The sequence below is a fragment of the Diceros bicornis genome, chromosome 27 (genome assembly GCF_020826845.1).
Source record: "Diceros bicornis minor isolate mBicDic1 chromosome 27, mDicBic1.mat.cur, whole genome shotgun sequence".
In the NCBI taxonomy this organism is placed as follows: Eukaryota; Metazoa; Chordata; class Mammalia; order Perissodactyla; family Rhinocerotidae; genus Diceros; species Diceros bicornis.
In genome coordinates this window covers 27,105,426-27,122,949 of record NC_080766.1, presented here as the reverse complement: position 1 = coordinate 27,122,949, position 17,524 = coordinate 27,105,426, and the positions used below count along the sequence as shown (strand labels likewise).

The window sequence follows — 17,524 nt, the reverse complement described above, 5'->3', positions numbered from 1 at the left end:
CCCCCAGCCCAGGACATCAGAGCCACCACCAGGAGCTTGAACTACCTGGCAGTCTCTTCTCCCAATATCCACCTACCTGGGAATCAGAGAGGAGAGAAATGTCTTGCCTAGAATACTGACCAAAATTAAACAGGTTTTACTCAATATTTAAGGGGAGAAGTTGATAAAAATTTAGAAACTGCTAAGGAAAAAGAAAGGCATAATTAATAAAATATAATACTCTAAGATATAGCCTAATAATTTCAAAAACTTTGTGAAAGAGTAAAGTGCTAAATTTTGTAGAACTTGGCATTTTGTTTACGAAGTCAAATTCAAACTAGATGTATTCCTGATATGATAGGATTAACACTACTGTTCATAATAAATCAAAAGGGATATAATCACAGATAAAAGCTCCTTCTTGACACAAATTGGCAAGGGATATGTCACAAAATAAGTACAAGACAATATTCGAAGAAACAACTCTGCCAGTCTGCCATGTTTCTAAGGGACTTCCTGGGCCAGAGTGTTAGTAGATTTTTCTTGCTCTTTTCTCAGCTGTTTGCTAATCATCTTCAGAGCTGAAGTTTTAAAATGCACTGGTAGGGGCCGGCCCGGTGGCACAGCAGTTAAGTGCACGTGCTCTGCTTCGGCGGCCGGAGGGTTCGCAGGTTCGGATCCCGGGCGCACACTGACACACTGCTTGTCAAGCTATGCTGTGGCAGTGTCCCGTATAAAATAGAGGAAGATGGGCACAGATGTTAGCCCAGGGCCGGTCTTCCTCGGCAAAAAGAGGAGGATGGGCACGGATGTTAGCTCAGGGCTGATCTTCCTCACACACACAAAAAAAATAATAAGATCTGTTAGTAAAATGCACTGGTAAACAAGAGAGAATCAAGTCCTGAACTCACGAACCCACTCCATGCTGTGGGTTTGTTCGTAATTTGAATTTGCTAGGCAAAATAGTACTGATGATGTGAGGCCGTGGGCAACTATTAGGGCTGTGGCTCCTATATAACTTCATGGTGTTTGGATAAGGACAGCTACGATTACTAAAGCTATGTGGCTGATGGAGGAGTATGCGATGAGTGATTTCAGGTCTGTCTGGCGTAGACAGATTGAACTAGTTATAATTATTCCTCATAGGGATAGCATAAGAAATGGGTAGGCTACATAACTTGTTAAGGGGTTAAGAATTGTTGTGATTCGTAGTATTCCGTAACCCCCTAGTTTTAGTAGAATGGCTGCTAGTACTATAGAGCCGGCGATGGGGGCTTCAACGTGTGCTTTAGGTAATCAGAGGTGGAGGCCATAAAGAGGCATTTTTACTATAAATGCTATTATGCATGCTAGTCATAGGAAGGTGTTGGATCAAGAATTGGATAGTGTTTGGGCTGAGTATTGAATTAGTAAGAGATTTAGTGAGCCTGTGAGGTTTTGGATATGGATTAATGCGATTAGGAGTGGCAGTGATCCTGTCAGTGTATAGAATAAAAAGTAAAGGCCCGCGTTTAGTCGTTCTGTTTGGTTGCCTCATCGGGTGATAATAATTAGTATTGGAATTAGTGTTGCTTCGAATAAAATGTAGAAGGAGATTAATTCTACGGCGGTAAAGGTTAGGATTAGGAATGCTTGGAGTATAATTAGTATTGTAATATAGAGCTGTTTTCGGGCTAGAGGTTCTTTGGATAGATGATGGCTGGCTATAATTATGAGTGGAAGCAGGCATGTGGTTAGTACTAGTAAAGGTGCTGATAAGGGGTCGGAAAAGAATGTCAGGGAGATATTAAGGCTGTTTTCATAAAATTGGTTTAGGAATGATAGGCTGATAAGGCTAATTAATAGGCTGTAAGTTGTGGTGTTAATTCAGATTATGTTGTTTTTTGATAGTCATGTTAGTGGGATTAATATTAGGGTAGGGATAATGATTTTTAACATTGAAGGAGATTAAGGTTTTGTACATAGTCTATACCGTAAGTGTTGGAGATCGTAACTAGTAGGGATAATCCTAGTGCAGCTTCACAGGCTGTGAATACCAGAAGAATGATGGGTATTATGCCAGCTAGTGTGAAATGGGAGTTTAGAACTATTGTAGTTGCTATGATAAATAGTGATAATATTATACCCTCCAGGCATAAGAGTGAGGATATTAGATGGGATCGATACATTAGTAGTCCTATGAGAGATACTGTGAATGCTAGAAAGATATTAATGTGGATTAGGGACATTTGATAATTATGAAATAAATCATAATCTAATGAGTCGAAATCATTTATTTTGGTTTAAACTAATTATCATATTCAGTTCTTTCCAGTCCTTTTTGAGTTCATTCATAGGCTAGGCTGGCAGCTAGTAATGAGATTAGGATTAGTGCCGTGGTGAGTATGGTTTTTAGGTTAGTTGTTTGAGATGCCCATGGTAGGGGTAGGAGGAGTGCAATTTCCAGGTCGAAGAGCAGAAATGTGATGGCTACCAAGAAAAATTTTATGGAGAAAGGTAGGCGTGCTGATCCTATTGGGTCAAATCCACATGCGTAGGGACTGGATTTTTCTGTGTAAATATTTAATTGGGGTAGTCAGAATGCAATAAGTACTAGTACTGAGGCTAGTAACATGTTGATAAATAATGTTACTATGAGGTTAATTATTCTTTTTCGGGTTTGACCAAAGCTGATTGATTGGAACTCAATTGTACTGCTTGATACTAAAAGAATAGGAACCTCATCAATAGATGGATACGTACAGGAATAGTCACACTACCTCTACGAAGTGTCAGTATCAAACAGCTGCTTCCAATCCAAAATGGTGGCTGGATGTGAAGTGGAATTTTAGTTGGCGTGGGAAGCAGAGAATAAGGAAAGTGGAGCCAATGATTACATGTAATCCGTGGAAGCCTGTAGCGATGAACAATGTCGATCCATAGACGCCGTCTGAACTTGTGAATGGTGCTTCATAGTATTCTGAGGCTTGAAGTAGTGTGAAGTCGATGCCTAGTGAGATTGTGATGAATAAGGCTTGAAGTGTGTGTTTGCGATTGCCTTCCATCAGGCCATGATGGGCTCAGGTAATGGAGACTCCGGATGCTAGGAGAACTGAAGTGTTAAGGAAGGGGCACTTCTATGGGGTTTAAAGGGTGGATGCCTGTGGGTGGTCAACAACCTCCGAGTTCAGGTGTTGGGGCCAAGCTTGAGTGGTAGAAGGCTCAGAAAAAGCCGGAGAAGAAGAATACCTCTGAGACGATAAACAAGATTATGCCGTATCGGAGTCCTTTTTGTACGGTGGGTGTGTGGTGACCTTGGAATGTGCTTTCTCGAATAATGTCTCGTCATTATTGATATATAGTTAGTAAGTTGGTTGTTAGCCCCAGGGTTAGTAGAAAAGCTGAGTTGTAATGGAATCATGTTACTAGCCCCGATGTTATGAGGAGGGCTGATAGGGCTCCTGTTAGAGGTCAAGGACTGGGGTTGACTATATGATATGCAAAGAGAGAGAGAGAGAGAGAGAGAGAGAGAGAGAGAGCAAAGTAACCAAATCATTATAATGCACAAACCTGAACCCCAGGCTAAGGTTTGATAAGCAGTGCTTCCTGGAGGAAGGGGCATAGAAACTGAAACCTGCTTAAATATAGACGCCAACTCTAGCAGGAGGTCCTTGTACACCATGCTAAGGAGATTGGACTTTTTTTCCAAGGGCAATAGGAAGCAGTGAAAGAATTTTAGAAATTGGTGTGAATGGGATCCAATTTCCAGGTTAGTAAAATGTGTTACCTTGTGGTAATTCCTGTCTATTGTTTTTCGTGAAATAGTTGCAAGTGTGTAGAAATACTTATTATAGTTGCAGTTTCCACGTACTAAATGTTTTTCAGGTCACTTCTCTGTAATTGAGGTTTAAGTATAAACCTCTTTTCTTCTCTTATTTAAGAACTATGAATGCACCTTTTTTTGAGCAAAGTATATAAAATACTGTGCAACTTTTTTGAGGAAACAGTGTCTAAAATACTGCAATTACATTTATAACATTTTATTTATTCTCATGTTTCCAGAAACCCATTTGTTGCATAGAGTATCTCCCATTTGATGAAGAGAAATTAGTATTCTTCATATAGTGACCCAGTTTTTAAAACGTGATGTTAGGGGGCTGGCCCTGTGGCATAGTGGTTAAGTTCACGCACTCTGCTCTGGTGGCCTGCAGTGTGCAGGTTCAGATCCCAGGCACGGGCCTACACATTGCTCATCAAACCATGCTGTGGTGGTGTCCCACATACAAAATAGAGGAAGATTGGCACAGATGTTAGCTCAGGGGCAATCTTCTTCAAGCAAAAAGAGGAGGATTGGCAACGGATGTTAGCTCAGGGCTAATCTTCCTTACCAAAAAAAAAAAAGTGATGTGGTTTTGTAGATGACATTACTACACTTGAGATATTTGTTTTGAGAAAGCTTCTTATGATAGTGTTTTTTAAAAGTTCTTTATATTATGGAAAGTTTCACATATATACAATAGAGAGAATAGTATAGATAATGAGCCTGCATGTATCCATTACTTAGCTTCAATAGGTTTCAACACATGGCGTTTTTTTTCAGCTATAGTCTACCCACTGAAATATGTTGAAGCAAATACTAAACATCACATTGTTTCATCTCTAACTACTTCAGTATACATTTCTAAAAGATAAAGATCCCTTCTTTTCGCTTTCCTTTCTTCCTTCCTTCCTCCCTCCCTCCCTCCCTCTCTCCCTTCCTTCCTTCCTTTCCTCCCTATAACCACAAGACTATTCGCATACCTAAAAAAATTAACAGCAATTCTTTAATATTTTAAAATATCCAGTGTTCAAATTTCCGATTGCCTCAGTGTCTTTTATAGTTTATTTGTCGAAATCAGGATCCAAACAACACCACACATCTCATTTGGTTGATTAAAAAAGACTCTTAAGGGCCGGCCCCGTGGCTTAGCGGTTAAGTGGGCGCACTCTGCTGCTGGCGGCCCAGGTTCGGATCCCGGGCGCGCACCGACGCACCGCTTCTCCGGCCATGCTGAGGCCGTGTCCCACATACAGCAACTAGAAGGATGTGCAGCTGTGACATACAACTATCTACTGGGGCTTTGGGGCGGAGACTTAATATATGTCAATTATACCTCAATTTTAAAAAAGACTCTTAAATGTCTAGTAATCTATATATTCTCCTTCCTCCTTTTTTTCTTGAAATTGATTTTTTTATTCTAATTATTTTTTCTCATACTTGTTTTTGTCTTCATTTGTATTTTGCTGCTTGCATCCATGTAACAACAGTTTTTCTGTCTCTGATATTTCGATTGCCTAGATCCAGGATCTTACTAAGGGTTGGTTGGGTGATAGTATTTTATAAAACTTCATTGACATATACAATTAGAAATGCACGAGCTTAAAGAAAAAATTCGTGTAAGCTTCTCACTTTGGATATGACAAATAAAAGCCAGGAGAAATGAGAAAGGTACCCAGTGTTTGCAATTCTTCTTTGTTACGAGCGTTGAACACATCCCCCTTTCATTGACTATAGGTGTTACAGCAATCTTCTATGGAGACAGAGCTACTCAATGAAAAGCACCAGCACTGGCCTCAAGTCTAGCTTGGCCTTATACAAGTGACCTTGATTGACTTGTCTGACCACCATATGCCTTAGTTTCTTCATCTGTAAAATGGATAAAACTCATATCTACTTCAGAGTTGAGAGAAATAAATGAGAATACAGATAAAGTGCTTGACACAATGTAAATGATCAGAATTAGCATTATTCATTTAGTCACTCATTCAGCCATTCAACAATATTTCATCATTTTTATAATACTTTATCATTTTACAATATTTTATCATTAAATGAGATGAGCACCAAGAGAACTGGATTCTTTGGAGGGTAGTTTTTCATTTCCAGACCCTTTCCTTATGTAGTGTTACGTATTTGTAAGATGCTTTCACATACATGGTTTCATTTAGTCCTCTCAATAGACCTGCACTGTAGCCAAGTGTATCAACTATCCTGGCTTAGGAAGGAGAAAATAGAGAAGAGAGGCTAAATGACTTGCCCTGTTTCATATCTAGTTAGTGGTAAAGCTGGGACTATAATCTATTTCTTCTGGCTCTTTCCTTGACACAGTGCTTTACATTTCCTCCACAATTAGGTATTCAGTATTTGTTTAAACAACTAATCAATACATTTCAGGCCAACAGAGCAGATTTTAGCACTTAAAGAATTTTCTTTAAAATAAAATATCCTCTCCATTTTATAATCTGAGAGCTGAAGATAGGAATCCTATGATGGGGTTCTTAATACACAGCTTTTTTTTTTTTTTTGTGAGGAAGATCAGCCCTGAGCTAACATCCGTGCTAATCCTCCTCTTTTTGCTGAGGAAGACCGGCTCTGAGCTAACATCTATTGCCAATCTTCCTCCTTTTTTTTCCCCAAAGCCCCAGTAGATAGTTGTATGTCATAGTTGCACATTCTTCTAGTCGCTGTATGTGGGACGAGGCCTCAGCATGGCCAGAGAAGCAGTGTGTCGGTGCATGCCCGGGGGTCTGAACCCAGGCCACCAGTAGCGGAGCGCTTGCACTTAACCGCTAAGCCACGGGCCGGCCTAATACACGGCTTTTTTATTTAACCACTAAGTCAAGTGAACATTCTGGTTCAACTTCACAATGACATTAAGTTGATCAATGTACTAAAGAAAGGCGTATCATACCCTTTCATTCATAAAGTCAAACCAACATTAGAGATGAGAGATTTTACTTTTCCTTTTAGTATGGAAAGTATTAGAACAAATTTTTTGCATAAATAGAGTTCTAAGCAAGTGAATTAAAGAGTTGCTCATACATCTGATCAATAATTTATCTTTGTGTTGTTCTGTTTCATTCATATCTAGTTACTGTTATGTCACCTATAGAAATAGCATAGGTATTAATTGGATGTTATTTGTGTCATAAAGACCCCCAAAACGATTACCTTGTTAGCAGATATGAGAAAGTGCTTTTCCCAGATTACAGAGAAATTTTCATATACCATTGACATTGCCATAATCATTCAGTTAAAATTGATGCTCATCATTTAATGACAAAATATTCTACAGCAGTGTGATCTGCAGATGGGTGTCAATCTCTGAACTGTTTATCAGTCCACAAGGAGATAAGGACAGACATCAAAACAATTACAGCAGTTTGACAGAGTAATCTTATGTCTGTGGAACCTAATAATTTTTATAAAATGGCTATGTATTTTTATCTTTTTAATTTTTCTAGTAATTCAATTTTTAACTTTATTGAGGTGTAATCTATATAGCCTCATGCCGCCATTTTAAGTGTACATTTAAGTGAGTTTTGGCAAATCTGACCACCCATGTAATCATCAACAAAATATAGGATATGCTCATCACCCCCCAAAATTTCATTGTGCCCAATCCAGAAAGTCATTTCCCACCCCCAGCCCTGGGTGACCACTGATCTTCCTTCTGTCCTTACAGATTAGATGTGCTTGCTCTAGAGCTGTTGGTGTCGCAATTGCTTACTCCTTTTCCATTGCATGGGTATCCCACAATTTGTTTATTCAGTCACTTGTTGATGGACATTTGGATTGTTTACAGTTTGGGACCATTATGAATAAGATGTTATAAACATTTCAGTGTTTTATTTCTCTTAGGTAAATGCGTAGGATTGGAATTACTGGGTTGTAACAAAAATGTGTTTAACTTTTCCAAAGTAGTGTGCTATTTTACATTTTCACCAGCAATGTGCATGATTACCATCTAGTCCATGTCATCACCAACACCTGGTGTGAGACTTTCAATTTTTAGCAGTTATAATGGGTATTTAGTAGTACTGAATTGTGATTTTGTATTTCCCGATGACTAGTAGTGCGGAACATCTTTGCCTATGCTTATTGGCTATTCGTGTATCTTTTGTGAAGTGTCTGTTCAAATCCTTGGCCATATGTTATTGGATTGTCTTATTAAGAGTTCTATATATATTTTTGAAATAAGAACTTTGTAAGATATGTGTATTACAAGTATTTTTTCCCAATCTGTGTTTGCCTTTTTATTTTAACTGTGTATTTCAAAGAACAGTGGTTTTAAAAAAATGTTGAAGTCGTCTTTTACTGATTTTATGATTTTGCTTTTTTGTCTTATCTAAGAAATCTTTGGCCGGCCCTGTGGCTTAGCGGTTAAGTGCGCGCGCTCCGGTGCTGGCAGCCCCGGTTCGGATCCCGGGCTCGCACCTACGCACCGCTTCTCCGGCCATGCTGAGGCCGCGTCCCACGTACAGCAACTGGAAGGATGTGCAGCTATGACATACAACTATCTACTGGGGGCTTTGGGGTGAAAATAAATAAATAAATAAAATCTTTAAAAAAAAAAAAAGAAATCTTTGTCTACCTCAAGGTCACGCCAATTTTCTTCTGTTGTGTAAGTTTTAGAGTTTTACCTTTTGTGTTTAGATCAATGATCCATTTTTTACCCATCCAATTTCTATGCATGATATGAGGTAAGGACTGAGTTTCATTTTTCTTCATAAAGATATCCAGTTGTTAGAAACATTTGTTGAAAAGACTATCCTTTCCATATTGAATTACCTTGATACCTTTGTCAAAAATCAATTAGCCATCTATGTGTGAGCCTATTTCTGGACTCTACTCTGTTCATTTGTCCATGTCTATCCTTACCTCAATGCCACATCTTGATTACTGTAGCTTTAAACAGCAAAGCTTTATATAGATAGCGCAAGCTCCCTAATATTTTCTTTCTCAAATTGTTTTGGCTGTTCTGGGTCATTTGCATTCACATATAAATTTTATAATCAGCTTGTTTTCAAAAAAGACTGCCAGAATTTTGGCTTAAATTGCATTATTTATAGATCAATTTTGAGGTAATATTTATAAAATCAAGTCTTCCAATTTACAATTACGGCATCTCTCTCTCTGTTCACTTAGATTTTTTTCATTTCTTAGCAATTTCTGTGGTTTTCATTGGACAAATCTTGCACAAATTTTGTTATATTTTCCATTTCATGATTTTAAATACTATTGTAAATGGTAGCTTTTAAATTTAAATTGCCAATTTTTTGTTGCTAGCATGTAGAAATAAAATTTTGTATATTGACCTTATACCTTACCTTACTAAATTCACTTATTAATTCTAATAGTTTTTAAAAATTTGTTCTTTAGGATTTTCGATGTTTGGTCATGTCTTCTGGAAAGTTTTATTTTTTATAATATGTATGCTTTTTCTCTTTCTTATTTCACAGGCTAGGATTTTCAGTAGTGTTGAATAGAATGGTGACAGCATCTCTCTTTGCCTTTCCCCAAATCTTAGGAGGAAAAAAACCATTATGTATGATGTTAACGTAAGTTTTTCATAGATATTCTTCAAGTTAAGAAGTTCCCTCCTAACTGTAGTTTGCTCAGAGTTTTTATCATGAATGGATGTTTAATTTTATTGTACACTTTTCCTACATCTATTAAGATGGTCATGTATTCTCCTATATTTTGTTAATTTGGTAAATTACACTGAATTCTTAAATTATCCTAGTAATTCATTTTTTAAAAAATTTTTAATTGTGGTAAAATACACATGAAATTTATCATCTTAACCATATTTAAGTGTACAGTTCAGTATTGTTAAATATATTCACTGTTGTGCAACCAATCCCAAGAACTTTTTCTTCTTGCAAAACTGAAACTCTATACCCATTAAACTCCCTATTTTCCTCCTCCCCCATTAACTCATTTTTTATAAACATCTGTGACAAATTGGAAATAACAAGTGGTCCTTTACCACAGAAAGTTTTAACAGCAGTGTTCTAAATCAGTCAGTTTACTAGTAGTAAAAAGCCTTTTAAACAAGTGCTTAGCTTGCAAATTAAGCTTTAAAGTCGTACACAAAAAATATCAGTGCCTCGGGAGAACAAATATACCTCACTAATTTCCTAACTGATGATTTTCATCAATCAAACTAGATAAAATTAGATTGTTTTTAAAACAATTTATTTCACTCAAACCATAATTTCTTATTAAGCGTGTCAGCCAAAGTTTGATCATTGTTTGGCCATGAACAAAAGCAGAAGTCCCATTTTTTCTTGCCGCCTTCCACTCCTCTATACTCAGGTCCTGGCTGAAGCACCCTGTTGTTCCTCAGCCAACATGGACAGGTAATTTTTTCTAATTAAAAAAAAAAAGGCTTTACTAAGAATCTTTAGTTTAACAGTCATCAGCTTGCCTTTTGACAGGTACTCAGTGTTACCATTTCTTCTCCTGCTCTTCTGAAAACAGTTCGGCTTTGTGGATAGAATTTCATTTATTTTCTTAAAAAGACTAACCTCTAACACCTAATTCTAGTTCAGTGGAATCTGTTCTTCTCAAATTGATAATTTTTAAGTAATTATATGTATTGTATGTACAATACATCAGTTGTGGACTATCATATTTTTATCCAACCTAATATCCCAGGAATTTGAGACTATTTGTATGCAGGAAAAAAACTTCTAAAAACACAACAATATACTGTATAATAGTTTTATTTTTCTCATTTTACTATTTTTACATTTTATGCACAAATATTTTTATCTGAGTAAAAATAGAAAATAACTGTCTTATGTAAAATTACCAAAAAAATAAAAACCACAAAGAAATACATAATTGTTATTATGACAGTATAAGTGTCTTTATTTAAAGAGTAAAAATGTATGCAAAAATCCTCCTCCCTTTTACAAAAGATTGAGAATATTTTTTTCTGGCAGCAAGTGAAATATCACTGAATATCAATATTTTTACATCCTCTAGATATGAAGACATTAAGTTAGTCACAGGTTGTTTTGCAATTATGAATTTTAAAACATTTCTGTGCTATTTCAAAGATACACTAGTTCTTTTTTAAAGGCAGTAGCATAAAATGATGAATACGGAAAACAGCAGTCCTCACCAAAAACATTTGGAGGCACAACTCTTTAAAGAAATATCATACTTGAGTTTCGTCAGGGGAGAAAAACAACTAAACAATTTTTCCTAATTGACATGGATTGATAAAAATATGAATATGATGTCAATTCATGTGAAGATCAACCACATGTAGGAATTTTGCCTACTGTTTGATTTTCCGATGCCAACACAAATTTCCAAACTCCAGGCTAGCAAGATGCGCACGCAAGTTGGCTCAATGAGAACCTCGTGTGGAAAACAAGTTTTAAAAGGAAAATGAGCATTTCGTTATTTTTGTAATTATACGGCACGAAAGATGACCAATAATTTTATCTTTCTTCCTTTGAATATACTGTAAATTCTCCTATGGAAAATCCATTCATAAAAACAGAGCAAAGAATGCATAGCATGAACTATATTTTCTTGCACAACACTAGTTATCTTTCAATAAAAGAAAAGACTACCTGGCTTTCTGATGACTGTAACCTCAATAAGGACAATGGAAATGGTTTATATGCAAGTTGAGGCAAAGTAACGGAAGTTTCTCGAATCTATTGGGGAACTCAGTCTCACTACTTTACCTATGTTATGGGCCGGCCCCGTGGCTTAGTGGTTAAGTGCGCGCTCTCCGCTGCTGGCGGCCCGGGTTCGATGCCGGCCGCGCACTGACGCACCGCTTCTCTAGCCATGCTGAGGCCACGTCCCACATACAGCAACTAGATGGATGTGCAGCTATGACATACAACTATCTGCTGTGGCTTTGGGGGGAAATTAAAAAAAAAAAAAAAAAATAGTACTTTACCTATGTTACGGTGCTTAAAATGGTGAGAGGTGAAGAAGATAAAAGAAACAGCACCTGATCATGTACAAGAACTGTCTCTGTTCAAATTATAATGAGGAATAAAATAAAAACTGCCAAAGGAAGAAAATGGATAGAATGGTTTTTTTTAAAAAAAGCATCTGAAGAACGGTTTAAGGAGAAAAGAAGTAACAGTTTGATTTTAGGGATCTAAAGGAAATGCTGGTGTTCCTTGCCTTAAAATATATATATACATAAAATTGAGACACAAAGGAAGTCTGTCAATCTTGCCTAAAAGTGTAACATAATGTCTCCCCAAAAACATTTTAAATCTAAAAGTCAAGAATTTTAAGCTTTTGATAATATACCAGAAGACTAAACTTTATAATTTTTTAAAGCCATAAGCAACTTGTCAACTCCCCAGGCCATGGTGCAAAACCTTCTTTTTAGCTATCTGTTATCTGAAACTAGAGCTTCTATATATTATTTCATATTGCTATCCTACTCAGATATTCTTGTGATCACAGCAACCAAATTAAACAAATAATTTGTCAGTCTGTTCTGTATGTAGTTATAAACAGGTAAAAATGAAAGTTACAAATTTTATTCTTTTTATGTATCTACTACATGGTTTTAAAGGACTTAATACAATATAAATAAACTGACATCACACACTGTAGTCCACTAACACGGCACTTAGAATTAAGATCTGAGGTTACCAGAAAACGAGATCACAGCTCCCTCCTCTCCTTGCTCCTGAGATCCCTGCCTCCCGTGGTTCATTCTAAACCACTATTTAGTATTGGGAGCATGACTGCTAACCTCGCTGCCTTGCCTGTATTACCAGGGCCCTTTCCTCCTTGTTAGTCAAAAGCCTTAACTGAGGTCTTAGAGGGCTGTTTTGGGGGATGAATTTAGAGGAAATGATGAGGGAGAAGGTGCATAAAGTAATATTTGAGAATCAATCTTCTGCTATAAGAGAATTAAAAGCTATTTGCCAGTATCTCATATCATGATTCGTGCACAATACCTTAAAACAAATGAAAAAAAAGCAAGCAAGCAAGCAAAAAAGACACTTCCAGCCATTTCTGTTTAGTGTTAGCTTGTGGTTAAGCAGAGTTTCATATATATAAGAATTATTTAATTTTTAAAGAATTTTTCAAATAAGTTACCTTTCGAAGTATGTTTCCTTTTGAATATCATTATGCCTCATACGTGTGTATATATAAAATGGTCAATTAAACTTGTATATAGATATTTATATATTCACACATATATAACATTCAAAAAGAAGAGATTAAATAAATGGGGAATTTTGTTTTAAGAGAAGACTGCCTATACCAGAGGTCAAAATTTCCTTTTAAAACTATTTGCAAGTAATTTACTAATCTTGAAAGGTAAAGTACTGCTGACTGATTTAAAGTCTTCATATCATCAGAAACATAATGACTATATAAGCTGCTTTGCATAATAAACCAACACTATAGGGTAATTAAAAAAAAAAAAGAAGGCAAGCCATCTCAAACCACACTACACCAACCTTTTATTTTCTGGCTGAGGTAAACCTTTTCAGTTTTTTAAATCTCTGACAGGAAAAACAGAGATCATTTCAGAATTTTTTCAATAGTTGGTTTATTAGAATTAAATGCCTCTCAAAATAATTTAAATTCTTGTCCTGACATTATGAATAATCTATACAGAAAATCCTTAAAATTGGCTTGAGTTAAGCCTGATTTAAACCTGGATCTCCTTCTTCAGCAATGTTCTTCTCCCAGTCGACTTATTGTCCTTTGATTGCAAATATATAAATTATTTTAATAACTCGATATTCTTAGTTTAGTAATTTATTAATATTATAATTTTATTTGATATGAATATTTTAGCTCTGCTTGATTAGATGAAACAGGCACTCATGCTTTAGCAGTGAAAAATTCCATTTTCTGGTTCTATATAAAGCAACATCTAATGCAGCAGAGAGGGGAACCAGTTATATTTTCAAAAATACAGTATTCCCCCCTTATCCGCAGTTCAGTTGCCAGTGGTCAACCGTGGTCTGAAAATATTACATGAAAAATTTCAGAAATAATTCATAAATTTTAAATTGTGTGCTGTTCTAAGCAGCGTGATGAACTCTCTCGCCATCACTCTGTCTCACCCAGGATGTGAATCATCCCTGTGTCCAGAGTATCCATGCTGTACATGTGTCCTGCCAGTGATCAGTAGCATCTCGACTGTCACAGTATGGCAGTGCTTGTTTTCAAGTCACCCTTTCTTTATCTAATAATGGCCCCAAAGCACAACAGCAGTGATGCTGGCAATTCGGATACGCCAAAGAGAAGCTGTCATTGTGAATCTCTTACTGTGCCTAATTTATAAATTAAACTTTATCATGGGTATGTATGTAGAGCAAAAAACATAGTATATATAGGGTTTGGTACTATCCTTGGTTTCAAGCATCCACTGGGGGGCGTGGAACGCATCCCCTGCGGATAAGGAGGGACTACTGTAGTTAAGCCAGACTGTTTCCTAGAGAGACTTCATTTATTTTTCATCCTCAGATGCTACTGGCTATATTTGGTAGGGCTAGACATTAATACTGACCAGTTTAGCTTTCCTGACTGTTAATAAACTATCCCACAATGAATCTGCCTTCACACTGAAGACATTGTGGTGATCCTTTAATATATACATATTCTAAAATATATGCTCAAAGTAAAAAGATCCAAATTCACAAGAGTATGAAATATTTATAAAAAAAATCATGCATCAGATTGTACAGTCTAGAAATAAAAGAAGATTCAAATTCAGTAATAAAGGTAAGAGCAATACTTGCTCTAATATTTAAGAAAGACCTCGCATTCCCAGAAGGTCCTGGACTCAATTGTCCTTTTCTGTTTGCAGAGAGGCAGTAGCCAGGGCTACCGCTGTGACTGGCTGAGCAATTCCATGGAGCTGCATCTTTGCAAGTTTCTTCTGTTCACATTCTGTGACCAAACGGTTCAACTCTGCTGCACTGTAGCCAATAAGAGTCTTCAAGTCACAGACAAACTTGTATACAAATCTCTTGCCTTGAACTTTACAAATCATGTCCCCATCATAGTAATACCTTTAAAAAGAGAAAAACACATTAGGACTATATAAAAAATCACAAATTTGGACTTCCTACAATATTTCAGACTCTTCCATAAGCAGAAGCCTAGTAGAGTATTGCATGTTCTATGACAGCAATTAACACTGGAGTTATATAGAAATATTTAATGTTACTATCCAAGGAAACTTCAAAATATTATTTACTAAAATTTCAATGCTCAGTACTCTAAAACTCTACATACTAAATTTTCAAAGCATATTTTCAACTATGATAAAACACGGACTTAAAAATAAGCATTATTAAAATAAAACAAAAAAAAAACCTTGGGAGCAGTAATAGAACCTAAGAACAAGAGCTTGGCGTCAGAATGCCAAGATTCAAAATCTAGCATCTTGACTTATTATCTGTGTGACCACAGGAAAGCCACCTTTTCTCCAGCTTCTATTCCTCATCTATAAAATGAAGTTAAAAAAGTACTTACCCTGATAGAACTGTTAAGGATTAAAAGGGTTATCTTTGCAAACAGCATGTAGCACAAAATGATTGGCACATAGCCCTCTATAAAATATAAGCTACGTTAATAAAGAACTCATATAGCATGAAGAAGTTTTTATATATATATTCTATGGACTGAAGTTGGAATGTCCACTTCTGTCTTGTACAAAATCCTTTATTATGCCTTCACTTGCATCATTCTAATATGTAAGTCTTTCCTTTCAGAGAAATTCTCCAAACTCAATAAGTATAAGTAAAAGGGCAAGAAGGAAGAGAGGGTACAGAAAAACAGGAAAGAGGACATTATAAAGAAACAATGTTTCCAAACCTACATAGGCACATTTGGGGAAATCACTTCAAAAGTCTAGTTTACTGCTGCTTTCTATGGAGATGGAAATAGAGTTGGATTTATATTTACTTTGGAAAACAGACTTTATTTACCGCTATACATTGCCAATTCCAATAACAGGAAAAAAGGTAAGTCAAGACTTTTCTGGGCTGGCAGATTGTGAAGCCTTTATTTTAAAACCGCACCACCCATTTGCATCCATTTGACAATGAGCAGATAAAAAAGGAACAACTATTTGCAAAAGCACAAGTGGTGTAAACTACCACATTTAGCAGGATTTCATTATACAAGTCACTCAGGCGAATCAAGAGTCTATTAATGAAAAGACTGACCTATATGCAGGAAATTGTCATCTTTCCCTAATACCACAACAGCAAAAGTACAATAGTTATGTTCACTTCCCAGTAAGGGATATAACACAGTAAGCATAGTCTTGTGTTTCTTTTTGTGCCAATTATGTTCATATAGAATTTAGATCTCAGCCCACAAGACACCAATTGCTTGTCATTCAGTTTAAAATGCTACTGGAATTTCAATTTCTTAAGAAAATTTCCATATAACATGTAAAGCTGTAACAAATAGACACTTGAGAAAAAAGCAAAATGAAGAAGGAAAGTTGTTCTATATTTTAAGGAGGAAAATGAAGTTGGTATAATCTTATGTTTCTTGCTGAGAGGTGATAAAAAATACACACACTAAGTTTTAATCTTACTCAATACTTTCTTCAATCTAGTAGATGCATCCGCACAACCAGATACAACAGCATTCACTGCATTTGTTCCCTCCCTAAAATGAAGCAGCAGAACGGTCCACAATACCTGTATTTTCATGGATATGATTTCTTCCCTCTTTTATGTGAAACTTTTTTTTTAACCTTTTATTGTGAAATATATTACACAAACAGAAAGGACACAAAAGTGAACAGCTTAGTGATTTATTACAAAGGGAACATTCACCTGTTAACTATGCCTCAGGTCAGGAAACAGAACCGCCAGCACCCCAGAATCCCTCCATAGCCAACTCCCAATCATCACCCCTCCCTTGCTCTAAAGGCTAAACACAAACTTGTTTCAGGATAGTAATTGCATTGCTTTTACGTATATTCTCATCACCCAAACATGCTTCGTTAAAAGCTGTAATTTAGTTTTCCCGTTTTTTGAACTTTACTGTATAAACGCATTCATACAGTATATATTCTTTTGCGTCTGGATTCTTTCACTGAACATTATGTTTGTGAGGTTCATCCCTATCAGTGTATTTTCATGGATACACAGCGTACTCTTGTACACAATTTATTTCTTCACTTTACTTTTGATAGATATTTGGGTGGTTTCTGGTTTTAGGATGTTATGCTGCTTATGAGCATGTGTGTGGACATATGCATACGTTTTTGTTTGGTAAACATTTAGAGAGAAACTGCTGGGTTACAGGTTACAGTTTACATTTCTACCAAAAGAGCAGAAGCATTCCCACCGCTCCATATCCTCACCAACATTTGGTACTGCCAATCATTTTAATTTTAGCCATTCTGGGGTATATGTTGCACCATTTTATTGTGGTTTTATGCAGTTCCCTGGTTACTAATAAGGTTGTGTACTTTTGCATATATTCATTGGCCATTTGGATAATCTCTAGTCTGAAGTGTGTATTTAAGTCTCCTGCCCGTTTTTTCTGTATTTCCTATTGATTTGTAAGAGTTCTTTAGATATGCCAAATATGAGTCTTATATCAGATATGCTGGCTTGCCTTTTACTCTCTTGATGATGGCTCCTGATGATCAGAAGTTCTTAATTTAAATGTAGTCCAATTTATTGATTTTTTCCATTAGAGTTAGGGCTTTTGATTCTGTTGAATACTTTTCCTCACCTACCAAAGTAATGC

The 17,524-nt window shown here is 36.3% G+C and overlaps 1 protein-coding gene across 2 annotated transcripts in view; it reads right to left on the bottom strand.

The window, feature by feature from the left end:
- Window positions 1-14,364: 14,364 nt before the first annotated feature.
- The window catches only part of GABPA (GA binding protein transcription factor subunit alpha), a 33,223-nt gene continuing 30,063 nt past the window's right edge, over window positions 14,365-17,524 (bottom strand). For both annotated transcript variants that reach the window (XM_058522961.1, XM_058522960.1), the window contains exon 10: window positions 14,365-14,814. In XM_058522961.1, the coding sequence (XP_058378944.1) occupies window positions 14,586-14,814 (229 nt within the window). In that variant the 3' untranslated portion in view covers window positions 14,365-14,585. The remainder of the gene's footprint in view (window positions 14,815-17,524) is intronic.